At 46.5% G+C, this 21,094-nt stretch overlaps 1 protein-coding gene and 1 pseudogene across 1 annotated transcript in view; both read left to right on the top strand.

Annotated features, from left to right (window-relative positions):
* LOC128347566 (zinc finger protein 519-like) overlaps positions 1 to 7,341 on the top strand; it is a 30,736-nt gene extending 23,395 nt beyond the window's left edge. The window contains exon 2 of the mRNA XM_053302526.1: positions 5,724 to 7,341. Coding sequence (XP_053158501.1) covers positions 5,978 to 6,385 — 408 coding nt within the window. The 5' untranslated portion in view covers positions 5,724 to 5,977 and the 3' untranslated portion in view covers positions 6,386 to 7,341. The remainder of the gene's footprint in view (positions 1 to 5,723) is intronic.
* A 6,654-nt stretch (positions 7,342 to 13,995) lies between these two features.
* Positions 13,996 to 21,094, top strand: part of LOC128347570 (zinc finger protein 729-like) — a 44,432-nt pseudogene continuing 37,333 nt past the window's right edge.

Below are 21,094 nucleotides of genomic sequence, written 5' to 3'. Positions count from 1 at the left end.
TGTCAGCTTGCAGAAGTTGTTAATCTCAGCTTTACCATCCCAGTGAAATCTAGGTTTGACTACTGTAATGCGCTCTACCGGGGGTTCCTTTTGTACGTCGTTCAGAAACTTCCCTTGGTTCAAAATGCAGCAGCTAGATTGGTCCCTAGGGTGTCTTGGGGAGACCATCTTATGCCTCTTTTAAAGCAGTTGGCTACCAAAAGTTTTCCTGGCCAAATACAAAGTGTTGGTGATTACCATTGAAGCGCTAAACAGTTTAGGGCTCTGTTGTCACTCCTAAACTGTGCAGTGTGCTCCCTGTAGACCAGAGCTGCTCAACTTCAGCCCTCTTGCAGATGTTGGCCTACAATTCCCATCATCCCTGACTGTTGTCCACAATGGCTGTGGATTATGGGAGTTGTAGTCCAAAACCAGCAGGGGGGCTTAATTTGAGCAGGCCTTCTGTAGACATTCATGGTTTAACATCTTTGCTATCCCTTAAAAGAGCCCTTAAGACACATATTTTCATCCAGGCTTTTTAAAATTTCTGAACTTTTTAAATTTTTAAATTGCTGTTTTTACTCGTGGTTTTTTTCCTTGTGTTTATTTTTGTTAACTGTGTAGGGCCTTTGGAGTTAGGTGGTATATAAAATACAGTGAGAGTGAGGATGCAGGCCTACAGAGGGCGTATGCCCATATCAGTGCCCACCAATCTGGTCACTGCCCCTGCCTAGTTTCATAATAAACAGATAGTATGTAAAGCTTAGGGAAGCTTATGTTATGAGATCATTTGGAATGATTCCATTTTTAAAGGAGGAGCAGACATAGAAACTTTGGTGCTGGTATTTTCACACTAAAAAGTCTGTTCCCTAGCTGAAGTATGTTGGTGCCATTCTCCACACTGTGTTTCAAGGTGGTGAACACTCTCCTTGCTGCTCAAGTTAGTTTCTCTGAATGGGAAGTCAACTGGATCCTCCTTGTGCTGTACAGAAGCGGCTGCTCCCAGCCTAGCCATCCCCGCGTAGTTCCTATGATGAAAGGGAAATAAAAAGGGAATCCTTCAGATATTACTTTGAATTATATAAAGGAAACAAAGTAGAAGATATAAAAATCGATAAATTTTTGAAGACACAAAATATTCCACAACTTTCCAAGGCCCATATAGAAATTATGAATGCACCGATATCAATAATGGAAATAACGGAAGTAATAAACCAAAGCAAAGCTAATAAAGTGCCAGGGCCCGACGGTCTACCAGCTTCATACTACAAGTCTTTTAAAGATCAATTATTACAGCCTTTGCAATGGACGATGAATGATATTTTGCAAAGAGGAATTATGCCAGAGTCTTGGAAGTATGCCAACATTGCAGTAATTCCAAAACCAGATCCAGATCTAACGCAGGTCAAGAACTACAGGCCAATCTCACTGTTAAATAATGATTATAAAATTTTTGCTGCCATTTTGGCAAGGAGAATGAAGGTTGTACTAAGAGCTTTTATTCATGAAGATCAAGCAGGGTTTTTGCCAAAAAGACAATTAAGAGACAATGTGAGAACAGTCCTGAATGTATTGGAGTATTATGAAAAACACAACGATAAACAGATAGCTATGATCTTTCTGGATGCAGAGAAAGCATTTGACAATGTCTCCTGGCAGCTTATGTGGAGGCTAGTGGATGCAATTGGAGTTGGTAACAATTTTATTAGGGCCATTAAGACAATATAGTCGGAGCAATATGCTAAAATTATTATAAATGGGGAACTCTCAAATAATTGTAAAATACAAAAAGGAACTAGACAAGGTTATCCACTTTCCCCATTACTTTTTATATTAGTTCTGGAAGTGCTTTGTAGAAATATCAGAGAAGATGACCAAATACAAGGCCCGAAAGTAGGGAAACAGGAGTATAAACTCAGATCCTTTGCGGATGATGTGGTGTTTTTTCTATAAAATCCATTAGAGAACATCGGAAGACTCTTGCAAAAAATACAACAATTTGGCCAATTGGCTGGGTTTTATATAAATAAGAGTAAAACGAAGGTGCTGATAAAAAATATGGACCAGAAATCCAGCGATAGACTTTATGAAATAAGCGAATTGAAAGTGGAAAAGAAAATCAAATATTTGGGTGCCTGGCTGACAAACAAAAACTCTTTGTTGTTTTTAAATAGTTATATCAAAATATGGAATACAGTAAAAACTGACTTGCAAAGATGGACTAGAATGAACTTATCTTTAATGGGAAGAATTTCAGCTGTGAAGATGAATGTTTTACCTAAAATGTTGTTTCTTTTTCAGACTATTCCTATAATTAATATGTTAACCTGTTTCAAGCAATGGCAAAAGGACATATCTAAATTTGTTTGGCAAGGGAAAAGACCAAGAATTAAATTTAAAAATTTAACAGATGCTAAAGAAAGAGGTAGTCTTACCCTGCCGGATTTAAGGCTGTATTTTGATGCTGTTTGTTTGACGTGGTTAAAGGAATGGATAACATTAAGAAATTCCAGAATACTTGATCTGGAAGGATTTGATAGGTTTGGCTGGCATTCATATCTGTGGTACGATAAAAGCAAAGTGCATAAAGATTTTCTTAATCATTATGTAAGAAGGAGTCTAATGGGAGTGTGGGTAAAATACAAAAAATGGCTGGAATATAAAACTCCATTATGGGTATCCCCGATTGAAGCTTTAGCATGTAAAGAGACAAATATGCAATCTGAATGGGGTACCTATAGGGATCTGTTATGTTTTCAAGAGAAGGGCTGTAAATTAAAAAACCTAAACGAAGTACAAAATTTGGTTAGTAACTGGTTTCAGTGTCATCAGCTAAATGGAATTTATAAGAAGGATCTTACAGTTGGATTTGAGGATCAAATGTCGAGATTCGAGAAGGAGTTGTGTGAAAATGATGAAAAATTAGTCTCTAAGATGTATAAGTTGTTGCTTTTGGAGGAGACAAGAGATGAAGTGGTTAAAACGACTATGATAAAATGGGCTCAAGATGTGGGTCATAATATAGATATGGCAGCTTGGGAAAAATTATGGAAAGCTGATTTAAAGTTCACTGCATGTTAATACTTTAAAAGAAAATTATTATAAGATGATGTACAGGTGGTATTTGACACCGAAAAAATTAGCATAAACGTATAAAAATGTTTCAAACAAATGTTGGAAATGTGGACAATGTGAAGGAACTTTTTTCCTATGTGGTAGTTATGCGGGAAGGCAGAGGCCTTTTGGGATATGATATATGAGTTGAAGAAAAATTTTTAAATGACATTTCCTAAGAGGCCAGAATCCTTCCTGCTGGGAATAACGCAAGGAGAGTTCTCCAGAAGAAACTTAACATTTTTTATGTATGCAACCATGGTGGCTAGAATAGTATATGCGCAGAAATGAAAAGATAATAAAATGCCCTCAAAAGAAGATTGATTGTTAAAAAATTTGGAATACGCTGAGATTGCAAAACTTACAGCACTCATAAGGGATGAAAACTTGGAATGTTTCAAAGAAGATTGGGAACCATTCTTATTTCACTCAAAGAACTATTTTTCCAATATGGACCTTTCAGCAGGGTTTGAAATTGAGTAACAGCAGCAGGTTGGGCAGGGGAAAATCGAGTTTGCAATGTGGAGTATATTTGTTTTGAATTATTATAGCAATGGTAGATTTGTATAGCTAATATGAACCGTGCAGACTGGTAAGCGGGAAGTCAATGTTTACTTATATTGTAAAACTAATACAAATTTCAAAATGCCAAAAAATTCTTGGCTACGGGAGTTGCTTAACTCCTCGCTATGTGAGGGTTTCGTGCCAGCAGCCCTTAAGGAGGAGATAGTTCACCCTCACTTGAAGAAACCCTCCCTGTACCCTGAGGTCCTTGACAACTATAGACCGATCTCCAACCTCCCTTTTTCAGTGAAGGTGTTAGAGAAGGTTGTATGTGCCCAGCTTGAGAGGATCTTGGAAGAAACTAGTTATCTTAATTCTTATCAGTCGGATTTCAGGCCTCCGCATAGCACAGAGACAGCACTGGTCGCTCTGGTAGATGACCTTCTTCGGGACCTTGACGGGGGTAGTGTCCCTCTCTTGGTCCTTTTAGATCTCTCAGTGGCTTTTGACACTATCGATCACGCTATCCTTCTTGACCGCCTGTGTGGGTTGGGTATTGGGGGCACTATCTTACAGTCATTCCGTTCTTACCTTAGCAGGCGTGTCCAGTTGGTATGCATTGAGGACAGATGCTCTGACCCATGGCCACTCCTTTATAGAGTTCCCCAGAGTTCAGTTCTTGCCCCTGTCCTCTTTAACAGCTATATGGAGCCGCTGGGTCAGGTCATTTCCCAGTTTGGGGTGAGATTTCATCAATATGCTGATGATACTCAGCTGTATATTGCCATCCCAGACCATTTTGGGGATGCTGTTTCTGTGCTTTCTTGATGCCTGGAAGCTGTTACGGTCTTTGCCTGTTGTTGTACACCGCCCAGAGTCTTCGGAGTGGGCGGTATAGTAAATGTCTCTAGTACATTCATTCATTCATTCATTCATTCATTCATTAAAAGCCTGGGTGAATAAATACGTCTTTAAAGACTTTTAAAAAGTTGTCAGAGATGGGGAGGCTCTTATTTCAGCAGGGAGCATGTTCCAAAGATTCGAGGCAGCAGCAGAGAAGGCCCATCCCCAAGAAGCCACCAAACGAGCCACTGGCAACTGCAGATGACCCTCTCCTGATGATCTCAATCAGGGGCTTCATAATGAAGAAGAGGTTCTCTTAAATACCCAGAGCCCAAGCCATTTAGGGCTTGATGGGTTATAACCAGCACCTTGTATTTTGTCCCAAAACTTATTGGCAGCCAGTGTAGATCTTTCAAAACAGGAGTAATATGGTCTCTCCTACATGACCCAGAGACCAACATAGCAGCCGCATTCTGTACCAAGGGCAGCCCCACCTATAGTGCATTGCAGTAATCCAGTCTGGAGGTTAGCAGCCTATGTACCACTGTTCTGAGGTCATTTATCTCAAGAAACAGATGCAGGTTGCATATCAGCCAACCTGTGTAGCTGCTGGAATGGGCTGAGCAGGGAGCTACACCTCTATGCGCGCTCCCTCAGCCGCACAACTTAGAGCCCCAAGCCGGAAGTTCAGGACAGCAGCGAGACAGAAGCTAAGGACGGCCCTGGCTGCCACCACTCTCTGCTGGATTAGGGAATTGGTGAGGGGCAGGTCCGGTGGATGCTGTGAAGGTGGTGCTCCCGCTTTTAGGATAATAGAGGCTAGCTCCCATCATGCGCAGTGCTCCTTCACAGCAACCCATTCAACTTCAGGGCTGGGTGGGAAGCCAAATCCAATCTACACCACACCATTCTTCATTTAATGCCCAACCCTTGGCTAACATATGTAAATAACAAAATAATGCAACTGGGCCTTTCTCCTTTTGAACTTCTCACTCGGGAATGGAATAAGGTGAAGGAAATACTATTTCTCCAGTTGCATGATACTGAACGTCAGGAACTAATGTCTTTGGCCAACAGGACTTGTTCCCCTCTGCATTTTGAGATTTTGCCACCTAGGGGAGATAGAGGTGCAAATTACTTAACAACGTTGCACTTTTCTAAATTTCGGGTCTCATTTGCTCGGTTAAATGTGTTGCCTTCTTCTCTTTTGGAACGGAGGTTTGCTAAAAACCCTTCTTTTCTCCCTGCAATCTATACTATGCTTCTTTTCTCTCTCCTAGCAGGGGATGGGTGGAAAATCAAGACTGAAGGAGAAGCATGCAGGTCACTAGTAGAAAGAGCAAGATGTAAAAAGAAAGGACAACAGAGAAAATCAACAATAGAAAGCAATGAAAGGAAGAATGAAACTCCTGTTCATGCTGGTAACTGCCAAGAAACTCCAATCCAAGAAGAAATAGAGAAGGGAAAGCAAAAGAGGAAGCCCATCTCCTGTGAGAATAGCATTGGTTATAAATTGTGGCTTAAATGTCACTGGGGAATGAAGAGAAGGGAGAAGAAACCATTTAAGTGCTTGGTGTGTAGAAAGGGCTTCAGTCGGAACTCACATCTAAGAGAACACCAAGGAATTCACACAGGAGAGAAACCATTTAAATGCTTGGAGTGTGGAAAGAGCTTCAATCATGGTTCACATCTTAGAAAACATCAAAGAATTCACACAGGAGATAAACCATTTAAATGCCTGGAGTGTGGAAAGAGCTTTATTCAGAACTCTCATCTTAGACAAAACCAAGTAATGCATACAGGGGAGAAACCATTTAGATGCTTGGAGTGTAGAAAGTGCTTCAATAAGAGCACAAACCTTACACAACATAAAAGAATTCACACAGGAGAGAAACCATTTATATGCTTAGTGTGGAAAGATCATCACTTGGAGGGGAGATCTTAACGAACACCAAGGAATTCACACAGGAGAGAAACCATGTACTGTAAATGCATGTAGTGTGGAAAGAGCTTCATTCAGAGCTCAGTTTTTAGAGAACATGGAAAAATTCACACAGTAGAAAGACCATTACGATGCTTGGAGTGTGGAAAGAGCTTCAACCTTAGGAAGAACATAGGAAGCTGCCATATACTGAGTCAGACCATACGTCCATCTCACTCAGTATTGTCTACACAGACTGGCAACGGCTTCTCCAAGGTTGCAGGCAGGAATCTCTCTCAGCCCTATCTTGGAGATGCCAGGGAAGGAATTTGGAGCCTCTATGCTCTTCCCAGAGCGGCTCCATCCCCTAAGGGGAATATCTTACAGCGCTCACACTTCTAGTCTCCCTTTCGTATGCAACCAGGGTGGATCCTGCTTAGCTTAAGGGAACAAGTCATGCTTGCTACCACAAGACCAGCTCTCTTCCCTACCTTAAAGAACATGAATTCAGTTCTTAGAGAACATGAAAGAATTCTAACAGGAGAGAAACCATTTTGATGCTTTCAGTGTGGAAAGAGCGTCAGTCAAAGAGGATGTCTTAAGGAACACCAAGAAATTCACACAGGAATTCAAGAGCTTCATTTGTAGCTCAAATCTTAAGAAACAACAAGGAATACACACTGGAATACAAGAGTTTCAGTTGGAGCTGAGATCTTAAGAATCACTAAGGAATTCACACAGGAGAGAAACCACGTAAATGGCTGGAGTGTTGAAAGAGCTTTAGACAGAGATCAGTCCTTGCAAAACACCAAGGAATTCACAAAGGAGAAAAATGATACAAATGCCTAGAGTGTGGAAAGAGCTTCAATCCTAGCTCCCACATTACACAAGATGAAAGAATTCACACCTGGAAGGATATACATGTTTTTAATGTAGATGGAGCTTGCATCTCCCTTCCCCTTCCCCTTCCCAAAGTAGTTGTAGAGTAGAGTGGAGCAGAGACTTTCTAGCCACCCCTCCTCTCCCCCACTCCGAAAGAAGAAGGGTGGGGACAGAGGAGCTGTGGTGGGCAGCAGTGTTCCCTCTCATGTTTAGAACTGATGAGTGGAAAGAGTTATGTCCTGGGCAGCAGCATCAAGTCAGTGTGTGCACAGAACTCTTTCTCACTTACACACAAACACAAACCAAGAGTTACTGACTATTGCGCAAAAGAAATGTTTGCATGTTGGGAAGGAGGCTACATTTAGAATGCTTCTTCCTGCCATTTAGTTCCCAATGTGCCAAGTATGTGGGTTCATCATACATTCATTCATGTCAGCTGGCAAAAGTTGTTAATCTCAGCTTTACCATCCCAGTGAGATCTAGCCTGGTGATCTCTAGGCTTGACTACTGAATGCGCTCTACTTGGAGTTGCCTTTGTACGTCGTTCGGAAACTTTTGTTGGTTCAAAATGCAGCAGCTAGATTGGTCCCTGGGGTGTCTCAGGGAGACCATCTTATGCCTGTTTTAAAGCAATTGCATTGGCTACCAATAGGTTTCCCGGCCAAATACAAAGTGTTGGTGATTACCATTAAAGCCCTAAACAGTGTAGGGCCAGGTTACCCAGGAGAGGACCTACTTCTGCATGATCCCCATCGCACATCGAGAGAAGTCCATCTCCGGATGCCGCTGATCCGTCTGGCAGTGACGGGAGTGGGCCTGCTCTGTTGTCACTCCTAGGCTGTGCAATGTGCTTCCTGTAGACCAAGGCTGCTCAACTTTGGCCCTCCTGCAGATGTTGGCTTAAAATTCCCATCATCCCTGACTGTGGACCACTGTGGCTGGTGGTTATTTTTATTTTTATTTTTATTTTTACATTTATATCCCGCTCTTCCAAGGAGCCTAGAGCGGTGTACTACATACTTGAGTTTCTCCTTACAACAACCCTGTGAAGTAGGTTAACTTTATATTATGGGAGTTGTAGTCCAAAAACAGCTGTGGGGCTTAATTTGAGCAGGCCTACTATAGACATTCATGGTTTAACATCTTTGCCATCCATCAAAAGAGCCCTTAAGACACTTTTTTCCAGCCAGGCTTTTTAAAATTTCTGAATGTTTTAAATTTTAATTGTTTGTTTTTAGTCATTTGTTTTATTTTGTTTTTCTTGTGTTTATTTTCGTGAACTGCCCAGAACTCTTGGAGTCAGGTGATATATAAAAGACATCAATAAGAAGAGAGAGGAGGCAGGCCTACAGAGGGCGTATGCCCATATCAGTGCCCACCAATCTGGTCACTGCCCCTGCCTAGTTTCATAATAAACAGATAGCATGTAAAGCTTAGGGAAATTTATGTTATGAGATCATTTGGAATGATTCCATTTTTAAAGGAGGAGCAGACATAGAAACTGAGTTGCTGGTATTTTCACACTAACAAGTCTGTTCCCTAGCTGAAGTATGTTGGTGCCATTCTTCCCGCTGTGTTTCAAGGCAGTGAACACTCTCCTTGCTGCTCAAGTTAGGGTCTGTCAATGGGAAGTCGACTGGATCCCCCTGGATGGGAAGCCAAAGGACTGGATCCCCCTGGTGCTGCCCAGAGGCGGCTGCTCCCAGCGTAGACATCCCCGTGTAGTTCCTCCTCACATCTCTAGGGCCAGGAGGGCCCCTTCTATTGGCCCCAGAGTCCACAGGGCCAGCTGGGAAGGCATGTGGGAGTGTTGGGAAAGCACATGGGGACACTAGACATCCCAGATGGCCCATAGGATTTCCCAGCCAGTTCCATGGGCCCCTGTGGTGCCCGAAATGTGGGAAACAGCCAAGGAACAGAGGCGTATCTAGAGAAAATAGCGCCTAGGGCAAGCACTGAAATTGTGCCCCCTGTCCAAACATCTGACACCCATCTTTCAGATAACTTTACTATAATATCAGCTGAAAGATATAACTCAAGCTCATTATTCTTTTTAAATTTCAAAAAATATTTAGCAGTGGATGTAGCCAGACTAAAAAATGCTGGGAAACTACAAATTTCAGTATGCTGGGGCTCATGAAATACCCAAATACTATGTGGAGGTGTACTTGGAAAACTAAACAGAAGTGCCTAATTCTCTACTATGCATTGTAGCATCACTATTACATAAGTTTTAAAAATAAATGGAGAATTTGGCTTTTCCCAGATACTCTGAAAATAATTAAAGGATATGCAGAGTAAACTGTGTCACTGCTTGGAAAATATTCTAGTATTTCAGAAAGACAGTTAAAATGAGAGAAAGAGAGCAAGAAACTCCCAGTGGGCCTTAATACTAAGGATTTCACGCTGATTCAAAGACGAACTCACCATTAATAACCATATTATTAAGACACCACATTTAACTCACTTATCATAAGAAGCAAAGTAAGAGCAAATGAATACAATCCTAGCTCATAAGCTTCAGCTCAGTATTCACAAGCCTTGATTCTCTATACATAGTGCCAAACTGAATATGTGTACAGTGACATATTAAATTATTATTTTTTTACTTGTAGCCCCTTTGGAGCGGTTCCTATAGGCTGTGGGAGGGGGGTCTGCAAAGGTTACCTCTCCCACTGCTGGCCTCTAGGGCCTCGCAGAGACCATTTGAGCATGTGCAGTGGCCATTTTTTAAAATAATTGTTCTTTTTTAAAAATGGCCACTGAAAACAAAATGGCCACTGTGCATGCTCAAATGGCCTCTGCGAGGCATGGCATGGCCTAGGGCCTCACAGAGGCCATTTGAGCATGTGCAGTGGTCATTTTGTTTTTAGTGGCCATTTAAAAAAAAAGAAGAAGAAGAATTTGTGCCCCCTTCAAGTGCCTGCAACCTTGGAGATCTGCTACCAGACAGTGTAGACAACACTGAGCTAGATGGACCAATGGCCATCCAAGGAATAGTCTTCCTAGCAGCTTCCTAGGTCATCCTATAACAAGGTCTCCCCACTGTCTTCATGGGTCAACATGATGCACAGTCTGCCGCTGGCATAACCGCTGTGCTACTACCCTCTTCAGAGGGAGTCCTGGCAGCCTTGCACACACAAAAGCGCCCTCACACAATCCCTCCGGTGCTCCCTTTTATAAGTGCTGCAGTCTCAGAACAGGAGTTATGTTGGTGGAAGATGCTGCAGCACGTCAGCCGCGGTTTGGGCCCAAGCCATTGGCTGATATCCTCACTCAATGGGTCAATATTACTACTTGGGAGTTGCTCTAAAAGGGCTGCTAAATTATAGCAGAACTTCCTCTATTAAATTGAGTCAGGATATGTCAGCTATTGTCAGCATCTGACCCCCAGGGAAGCCATATTCTTCAAGAACGTAGAAACTGGTTCTGTAACCCTATTTTCACAAGTATGTTCTATTTATAGTCGATATTTCTTGTAGTCTGCCAAGCCTTATCAACAACAACAACCATTCTGGCATATTTAAAGAATTCATTCTGAATACTAATGTGACAGTGGGACAGACATTGCATGTAAAAATGACTCCTTCGTCTCCTGAATTAGCAGCAAAAGCATGGACGAGGCTCCAGACTAGGGGTGTAACGAGGCTGGAGTAGGCCCAGAGACAAAATTTTAAAATGGGCCCCTCACTGATACACACACACTCACTTCACATGTGACTTGCCTCTGGGGGGCCCCTCAATGCATGGGGGCCCCCAGGCAGCCGCCTCCCCTTGCCTAATGGTAGTTACGCCCCTGCTCCACACCATTTGTACAGTTTTTAATCCTCCCTGTTTTTCCACTGGTGCTCCCTGGATTCTCCTGGATCCACTCTAAACTTATTTTGCCTTTCTCCCAGCAGGTGGGACCTGCAACAAAATGGAGCACCGTCTTAAACGGAGTGCCCACCTTTAGGAACCCCAGTGTGACCCTATAAGCCTCATGGCCCTTCAGGGCAGTAGCCAAGCTGGCACTGGCCAGGGGTGCAGAGGTTTAGGGGTGCCTTTGGGTTCTCTTCACAGCTGACAGAGGATATGTTTAAAATGGGGTTCAGCACTACCTTGAATAATTCAAGGTTCCCACCTCCTCCCATCCCGGGAGAATGAACAGGCCAAACCCCCATTGGGCCAGAGAGTCGGAGATTTCTACAGCTGCAGCAACAGGGCAAGGAGGTGGTTGGCTCTTTGGCGGGTTGAAGCAAGGAGCAGGTCGTGGTGTTTTTATGTAGCAGTAAACTTCCTGAGGTAAAGCCAAAGGGACCGTTTGAAGAAGAGCTAGGGGCGGGGCAGCAGCTAGGGGAAGAGCTCCCCAGGTGGAAGCCCCATCTGCGAAGGGAGAGCCCGGGTGCCTCCCTGAAAATAGTAGCTGGTGGGATTCAGAGTTGAAAGGGCTCACAATGTAGATCCTGCTGAAGAAGGCTTCCTATTGCCCAAAGGGACACATGCTTGCCAATAGCAACCATGGAAGATCACTAAGTTCACCACTTACCATTAGGGAACAATAGCGAAATCTGTTGGAGGTTGTAATTTACCCATGATGGGTTTTGTGATTAATTAGCAGAGCATTGAAAAAGCTACCCACTCCGGTTACAGAGTAGAATGCAGAGTTTAGTTGTTGCAGCTATTTAGAGAAGACACAAGGAGATGCTTGTAGAATTAAAATACTAAGTAGATTTATTGGTGAAGTACACTTTGGATAGGAAAGACCTAATGCTATCTAAAGACTACATAATGAATAGTAAGATAGTGAGAAGATGTTCTCATCTGCTCTCTAATAGGAAAGGAAGGGATTCTGATTTATCACAGGAAACACCTGAGTGAGGAGTCATATCATGGGTCATAGTGTGGAGAAAGATAGGAACATCTAGGGAGACCCTCAATCACTATCTGTGGGCAGGTCTGAATTGCAGTTTTACAGAATTTGGCCACCAGATGCGTGACATCGGTATACGTATAAGAAAGAAATACATTTATATAAAACTCATCAGAATTATTTGGATAACAGATCACAATAAAATGAGCCATACAAAAGCACGTGACCTACTGGTTCAACATCGCCATTCCCACAAGGACACAATCTCTCCAAAAAAGGAACCCTCCTAAATCTACCCTCTAATACCACAGAGGGCAACACATCCATCAGGGGTAGCGTCAGGGGCCTTCTGGGGGTTGGATATGTCAGATTATACAGAGAGGTGGCTGGTTTTTGCAAGGGCTTCACTGCTCCAAGCCACCTGTAGCTTGATGGCCAACCTATATCTATCTGGTGTCCCATATCAATAATATTCTGCTTAAGGATCACTCTGGAATTATCATAGGCCTTGGGAGGGGCGGGGGGGATTCTATTGACAGTCTGTATGCATTAAATTTTTCAGTGATTAAGTGGGTCCAATCAGAGGGGTGTTCATCCTTAAAGTTTAAGGGAGCTAAGCCAGAATGGGGGATGGGGGTCAATTTCAGCCAGAAGTTGAAAATATAAATACAGATAGAGGACTCCAAGTTTAACAAACCAGCTTCCAATCGCAGTTTGACATTTGACACACAACTGGGGGTTGAAAAAATAGCCCTGAGAAATGTGGACTCCAACAAGATCACCACTTGCCAACAGGGAACCAAAGGAGATCACTGCTTGCTCATAGAGAAACATGGAAGATTATGGCTTGCCCATCGGGAATAATAGGAGATCACTGCTTGCTAATGGGGAAGCATTGTTCCCTATTGGCAAGGAAGGATCTTCCGTTGCTCCCTCCCTATTGGCAAAGAGTGATCTGCCTGTTGTTCCCTATTGGTAAGTGGTGGTCTTTACTGTTCCATATAGGCAAGCAGCAGTGATCTCGTAGTATTCCCTATTGGCAAAGCGGTGATCTCCCTAGTGAAATGGCAAGCAGTGATGTTCCTTTTGTTCCCTATTGGCATTCCTAGGTTCTCTGTTGTTGGCTATAGGCAAGTAGGCATTCCCTGTTGGCAAGTGGTTTAGTATCACCTTGTTGGGGGATTTGAGGAGGGGGGAGATTAACATGAAACAAGGGTTTAAACCCGGGTGCCATTGAATGGAAGGAAGGAAGGATGGATGGGGTGGAAAAGAAAAGAAAGGCGTGGGTGGTTTTGTTGGTCATACACTCAGAGGTGTTCAAGGAAGCACTGTTCTTAAGTACTGTAATGGTAGAACAGTGCTTCTTCAGATCGTTCAAAACATTTTGCATGATCTTGTATACAGCCCTATACAGGCCTTATACAGCCCTATAAGGTAGGCGGTGATACTGTAAGGTAGAGGAGAGCTGGTCTTGTGGTAGCAAACATGACCTGTCCCCTTAGCTAAGCAGGGTCCGCTCTGGTTGCATGGGAAGCTGTATCTGTTGCATTTCTACGCCTCGCGTGAAGATGCTACCCTGGTGGTGGGGTGGGGGGGAGTTTCAATCTAACGTCATAGTCCTGGTAAGGACTGAGAGTTAGCAAGGCTTTTCCCGATGTAAACATTTTTTTTTTCTCTTCTGAAGGGAAAGGGTGGTAGGAAACCTTCGTTTGACTGCAGACTGAGATGCCAGCAAAGAGTTAAGGTGAGAGAGATGCAAATCCTAGAGAACGCATAAAGGATCGTGATTGGCCACAGTTTCTTCCTGTCCCGTCCCCTTTCCTGGAGAAGACTGGAAGAGGACTCCGGGATCATCATTTTCGGGGAGGCGGAGCCCCGTGAGTGTTTATTTGGAGGATGATGAAGGGCAAGGAATGGAGGGAGGAGTGAGTGGGTGGAACCCCCATGGTGGGGGGAGAGCAAAGCCCAGGAAGTGAGTGGGGAGAGAAGGAGGGAGGAAAGTCGCACCAGCAGCCCCTCCCCCGCCCATTTCAGCTCATGGGGAGGTGGCCTGTGTGGGGCTGATGATCCCTCTGCAGTCCCTCCCAAGCCAAGACAAGCTTCTTTGCAAATGAAGGAAGGTTTGAGGAGACAGAAGCCAGTTTTCCAGCTGCTGCCCTCAATAGCTTTGCGTGGCCCTAAGAGACAGTGGTCCCTGGAGGAGGAGGAGGAAAGGGGGAGAAGCAGATCTGGCTGGAATATTGGGGGAGGAAAGTGGGGTGGGGGAGAGAAGGCTGTTGTGGCCAGCGGGGGACACACAGCCAGCCTTTTCAGGGAGGAGGCTCTGCATTGGTCTGTAACTTGCAAAGGAAGAAACCTCCTTCCATCCTGCAGGGGCCCTCTAGATTTGCCTCCTTTCCTATAAAGGGAAGCCTCTGTCAGGAGCCCAAATAATCCCCTTTCCTTAGTGAAATGCCTCCACGACTTGGGGGTGTCCTACTTCAAGCACAGAACCACGTTTTTGCTTTGCAGTACTCAGTGGCTTCATCCATTACAGCAGTTCATGCTGCAAGGACCAGTCTGTGGATAAAACAACTTTGGCCATTCTTTGGAGCATGGAATTGGAGATGGAAATGCAAGACTCAGGTGGCCCAGAGACCATCAAGACTGGAAGCGGTGAGGAATTATTGGAAAAGACTCTGCTGGAAATCCTGCACAAGGACACGCTCCCTTCAGATGCACAGCTCCAACACTTCAGGCAATTCCGCTACCAGGAGGTTGAGGGGCCCCGAAAGGTTTGCAGCCGACTCCACCACCTTTGCCGTCGGTGGCTCAGACCAGAGCAGCACACAAAACACCAGATCATGGATTTTGTGATCCTGGAGCAGTTTCTGACCATCCTGCCCCCCGAGATGGAGAGCTGGGTGAGGGAATGTGGAGCAGAGACCAGTTCGCAGGCAGTGGCCCTGGCAGAAGGTTTCCTCCTGAGCCAGGCAGAGGCCAAGAAGCAGGAAGAGCAGCAGGTGAGAGAGTGGGTGGGAGATTAAATGAGTTCCCTTCATCATATATTTGTGTGTGTGTATATATATATATATATATATGAATGATATTCCACCTTTCTGCAAGACCTCAGGGTGTCTCTAATACGAGAAAAAAGTAAACTAATTAAGAGTTAAGTGTGCTTATTGAAATGCAGAATCATATAAGCAAGGAGAAATGTCCTTAATTTGCCCAATTTCTCTCAGTGCCCTTGCAGGGGGAAGTATCCCAACCCTTCTCCCTCCAGTCACCCACCCCTGCCATTGTCTTTTCTAAACCCTGCCTCCCCCTCCCCTGCCTGGGATTTCTGTTGGCTTTTCAGGTGCAGGGGCCATTAGCAGAAGCAAACCTCTTTGTTTTTGAGGCAGAGAAGACTCTATCAGACGCCAGATTGAAGCTGCTGCAAGGAGGGAGATCTCAGGAGGATCATGCAGATCCCACCTCACTGGGTAAGGAATAACGGATCCGACTTCTGATGGGTCTCCCTTAATCCCATTCCCATGTGCCTAAAAAGGGCAACTTCTTGGTCAACCTGAGTCTGCTTGTCTCTAGGGACGTTTGTCTCTAGCCTCTCCTCACAAGGCTGCAGAACCTTTTATATCAGGGGTGCACAACTCAAATGCTGTGGTTTGCTGAAACTAACCGTGACTTGGTGTGCAGGGGCTGACCTCAATTTTTAGACCCTAAATTTAGGGCACTGATTATTAAAATTTAATATTTATTAATTAATTGAATTAAATCAAATTAAAATGAAATTCATTAAAATTGATTTAATTAAAATTAAACTGTAGAAACTCTTGCAGACCAAGGTGAATGAAATTAATTTGGATCAGAACATGAGAACATAAGAACAGCCATGCTGGATCAGGCCCAAGGCCCATCTAGTTCAGCATCCTGTTCCACACAGTGGCCCACCAGATGCTGCTGGAAGCCTACAGGCAGGAGTTGAGGGCATGCCCTCTCTCCTGCTGTTACTCCCCTGCAACTGGTACTCAGAGGCATCCTGCCTTTGAGACTGGATATGGCCTCTAGCCCTCAAACTAGTATAAGAACACAAGAACATAAGAAGATTAAACTTCATACCCATTATTTTATTATTATTTATTTATTTAAAATATTTCTATACCACCCCAAAACCCTTACTGGATAATTTCAAATGTGATTTTCTTTTGGAGGGGGCAGCTCTTTGAGATGGTGTGGAAATCCAAGCAGAGTCATTCCTTCCTCAATCCAGTTGTAACTTAGGAATTGATTGAATGGAGGAATCCAGTTGGAACGTAGGTGGGGGCACCACTCCACAGGAGCGAGGGCAAGGCGGCGCTTTCTGCAGGGTTGCTCCATCTGCCCTCCCCCACTCCCAAGCCTCCCTGTCCTCCTTCAGTTGGAGCTGGGAGCTTCTTGGAAAGGAGGGTGAGCAGCTGGGAAGACGAGCAGACCCCTGCCTGGCCCCACTCTCTGCTGCCCTGGCCCCCAAGCCCCTCGCTTCCATCGGGGCCTGGGACTGAGGGGGCACATGCCTTCTGATAGAGACAGAGTGTGCATGTGTGCCATCACTCTCATCAGGAGGGCAGAGGGGCTCAGGAGGGAGAGCACCAGCTCCCACCCACATGCTCTCTTTGCTGGTTCAGCCAGCAGCAGCCACCCCAGGCACATGCCTCTGAGAGAGAGAAGGAGTGCAGGACCTTTAGGACTGCCTGCCCGCCAGCTAGCCTTGCCTCCACTGGCCAAGCAACAAGTATGTATTCAATGGGGCTCCCTCCCCTTCCTCCTGCTCGCTTCTCCCTGCCAGTTCCGGAGCCCTTCGCTGCTTCTGGGAGCTTCCTGGAAAGGAGGGCCCGTGTGCACCCTGAAAGAGATACAGAGCACGTGCCTGCACTGAATGAAGCCACACATGTGCCCTTCAGGGCTGAAACGTACCCTGATTTCCAGGAAGCGCCTGGCCCTGAGGGGCTCAGAAGCTGGTGGGGAGAAGCAAGTGGGGGTGGGGGGAAGCGAGCCCCGTGGAGGGCTCAGGAGGCGAGTAGCGGGCCAAGAGAAAAGGCCTCGTGGGGTGGATGTTGTACTGCGTGAACCTGTTTTATAGTCCACAGCTGATGGGATGGACAGAGGACCATCAGCCTGATCAGAGCTTCCTTGGGGCAGGGAGCTTTTAGAGTAGTTGCCCTGCAGGCTTGATGGGCAGAGAAGCACGCGGGGAAGGAGACTAGGGGGTGATTTTTGCTCCTCTTCTCCCCTGTCATCGCAAAACTGCTGTTTCCTGCAAGAAATATGTCCATCAGTGTGGCACAGTACAGACTGTTGCTGCTACTGCTACTAATACTTCTACTACTACTATAATATTTATATACCGCTCATCAACCAGAGTTTTCAAAGCAGTGTACATAGATCAATAAATAAATGAAACAATCAAACATGTCCAAGGGATCAGTGCTTTTGCAGGGAAGGGACAGAAGCCAACAACACTTCCAGATCTCATCCCCCATGTGCTGCTCTGCCCATCAAACCTGCAGGGCAGTGACGCTTCCTAATGTAACATTATACTGCTCGACAAAAAAGGATCGCTTTTGTCTCTCCTAGTTCATGGAACCCCACTGGATGTGTTGACAAGATCATGGCTCCCCTGTGTGGATGGAGAAGCAGCTTCTACCCAACCAGATCAGGTAGGAAAGGGATCACGTGGGGGACAGCCTGGGTGCCTTTCTCTGAGCCTGAGATAATATTTGCATCTCTGTAATCTGCCCACTGGGGAGGCCAGGAGGCCATGAATCCTGCTAGAGGAGCCTTAGCTGACTCATTTTAATTCTCCTCAGAGATTTGTGTATAGGCAGGGGCACACCTAGGTAATTTGGGTGCCCAGACCATCCAATCGCTAACTCCCACCCCCGCAAGGCCACACAAAACCTTCTTCGGGTAGCCCGCCTTGCCAAACCTCTGCTGGTATTTCCTCTTTTTTCTCTTTAAAAATTTCTTACTGTGGCTGAGGGGTGGCTGTGGGGGCGGGGAGTGGCAGAGACCAGAGTGACGCTGGGCCCGTCCATTCAGACCAATGTCTTTTACTAACTGTGAGGTGTGGCTATGCAGTTGAGAGATCAGTCCCCACTGCCTCACGGGGAGAGAGGGAGAGGGGAAAAGGACAGCTTTGCTGGCCCACCCACAGCCACGCCTCAGGCGCAGTAAGAATTAAAAACAACAACAAAAAACAGAGGAGGTTTAGGGGGCGGACATGGGGTAGCTGACGGAGACACCTGGCCCTGGCCATTTGGAGGTGCTCCCTGGACCTTGTAGGACTGGACTGGGCCCCCAAGGTCCGGGGGTTAGAGTGCCTCTGTGTATAGGGGTGGGGGGACAGTTTTCTGACCTGTGAGTCCAGTATGTTCTTGTTTCAGGGTGCCGTGTCCTTTGAGGAGGTGGCTGTGCATTTCACGGAGGAGGAGTGGGCTCTGCTGGATGCAGACCAAAGAGCCCTGCACAGAGCAGTCATGGAGGAGAATCGGCAGAATGTGGCCTCTCTGGGTAAGGCTCCCTCACTCTCCAGAAATGGCTGCTGCTTCTTCCTTTATTGGGACTCAGCATTCCTTCTTGGTGTGTTCTTATGGCAGGATTGTGGGGGCTCTCTGCTGGGTGGGGGAACACTTATCCAGTGGCCTGTGGTTGGAACTGTTGTTGCTGGAAGTGTTCGGTTTCGGTATCGGGGGCTTCTTGCTGTTTTGCCTTGGGAGGATGTGGAATATTCTGAGAAAGTGCTTCTCTTCCCTGTGTTTGAACCCTGCTGACTTTTCCACCAAGATTGCTTTTCCCACTTGAATTTCAAGCCAAGCTGGGAGAACAACAGCTTCCTTCTGGCATCGGACTGATGCTTTCTGCTTTAATAGAGTACCACCAACTGGCTTTTGGGGTATTGTGATGGGACCCTTTGCCAGCTGGCGCCCCTGTTTGGGATTAGTGCTTTGGAGGCCATTGGGTGAAGCTGTGCAGGCTGCAGCCCAACCGTGCCCTGAAGCGGGACTTTGGATACGGAGAATGGGCCGGGAGGGTTGTGGTGAGAGCCGTGATGAGCTCCTTTGGCATCCTTCTGACCAGCTGATACATAAACTGCGGAGGATGAGCCTTAGTGGGGGAAAGAGGTAATTTGGCAGGTGGGCTCCAAATCCTGAAGTAAATTATTCCCAGTGAATAGCAGAGAAACTGATGCATTGAGCTTAATCTTAAGAACATAAAAACAAGAACGGCCCTGCTGGATCAGGCCCAAAGCCCATCTAGTCCAACATCCTGCTTCTCACAGTGGCCCACCAGATGCTGCTGGAAGCCTACAGCCACGAGTTGAGGGCATGCCCTCTCTCCTGCTGTTACTCCCCTGCAACTAGCACTCAGAGGCATCCCACCTTTGTAGCTGGAGGTGGCCCACTGCCCTCTTGTCTGCACTGTTTGGTAGCATCTCTCCAGGGTCTCTTGCACAGGACTTCTCAACCTGCTACCCAAAGCCTGAACTGGGTGTGTGGAGGACTCAGCCTGGGGCTTTCTGGACACAAATGCTGCCTGTTCTCTCTCGGCGCTGATAGCTTTCTGTCCTGTTTGTTGATTTAACACACTTCTATACCACCCCAAACCCATGTCGCCCCTTTGGTGGTGGGCCCACTGCCACTGGCAGCACTCTAAATAGCCCTGAGCAGCAAGCTCTGGCAGATGGAAACCAGGTAACTGCCAAGTCACCCCCTCTGGGCCCCAGCAGGGGTGTAATGAGGAGGGGCAGGCAGGGCACATGCCCTAGGCGTCATTGCAGGGATAGCGCAAAGTGGCTGCCATGCCCTTCCCCAACCACCACAATAAATTTTTTAAAATATATATATATATATTTATTTAAATTTATTCCCCCCTGCTGCTGCTCACAGCTGCCTCCACTGTGGCTGACCTGCCCACACCCCCCCACTCGCCCAGGCGAAATCTCCAGGGCACCAGCGGGCGGGCAGGTGCTCTCCCATTGGCTGCTCAAAAGACTGTGTGCCTGCCTGTGTGCTGCGGGCAGTTGCAGCAGCTGGTAGGCTCTTCTCCCGCCCCTTCCGCTGCTGAACTTTCCCATTGTGCGCCGGCGCGCCCTCCCCGTCACCAGCCAACTGCTCGCCTGCTTGCCAGCTGCCCTCCTGAGCACAGCCGCCAGAACCTTCTCCTTTGTTGTGTTGCCAACTTCTGCCCTGTCCTTCCTCAGTCCGGCACGCTGCTGGAGAGAGACCTGAGGAAAGGCAGGTGGCGGGGAGTCGGGGACCAAGGTGAGAGGCTACCCAGCACAGAGGCAGTCATTCTGTGCAAGGGAGAGGCCGGGGGGCGGAACGCCTGCTGCTACGCTGCCTCTGATGCAGCCTCCGAAAGCCCCATTCCTCTGAGGGGCTGCCTCTCCTCCTCCTCCTCCCTGTTCTTTGTGTGCCAAGACATGCAGCAATAGTTTCCCCCTCTTGTTCTCCCCCACCCCCTTTAAATTTCCCGGTGCATCCCGCTCCTGTGTGCACGTGGGTGATGCTGTGGTGGCCAAATACCGGGTGAGTCCCCAGCTTAAAGGAATTGGTATTGGGGGTGTGTGTGAGAGCATTTCTTTCAAGCGCTTAAAGTTTCAGCTCGGTCTGAGGAGTCTTGGGCGAGTGGCAGGAGGAGGAGGCGGTGGGTGTTGGCGGGGAAGCGAGAGGAGGCGGCGTCAGCTATGGGCGAGTGAGCTGCCGATGGAGGCTTCGGTGTTTGTGGGGAGGCGTGTCTTGGAGGCTGTGTGAGTGCGCTGAAGAAATATGGGGTGGGGGGAGGAGACTTTCCACCCCAGGGGAGGAAGCAGAAACAGCAGCAGGCAAGCGCTGCTGTTGATCTCCCCCTGGAGAATCACGCCTGGCTGGCATTCCCCCAGCCTTGCTCGGCGGAGGGAGGCAAGTAGCAGCAGCAGCAGCGGGTCTCATCCCAGTTGCCTTTGAGGAAGGAAAGGGAGGGCTCCTCTCGTGTGCTCT

The sequence above is a fragment of the Hemicordylus capensis genome, chromosome 2 (genome assembly GCF_027244095.1).
Source record: "Hemicordylus capensis ecotype Gifberg chromosome 2, rHemCap1.1.pri, whole genome shotgun sequence".
NCBI classification, from domain to species: Eukaryota; Metazoa; Chordata; class Lepidosauria; order Squamata; family Cordylidae; genus Hemicordylus; species Hemicordylus capensis.
This window is presented reverse-complemented; position numbering and strand designations above follow the sequence as displayed.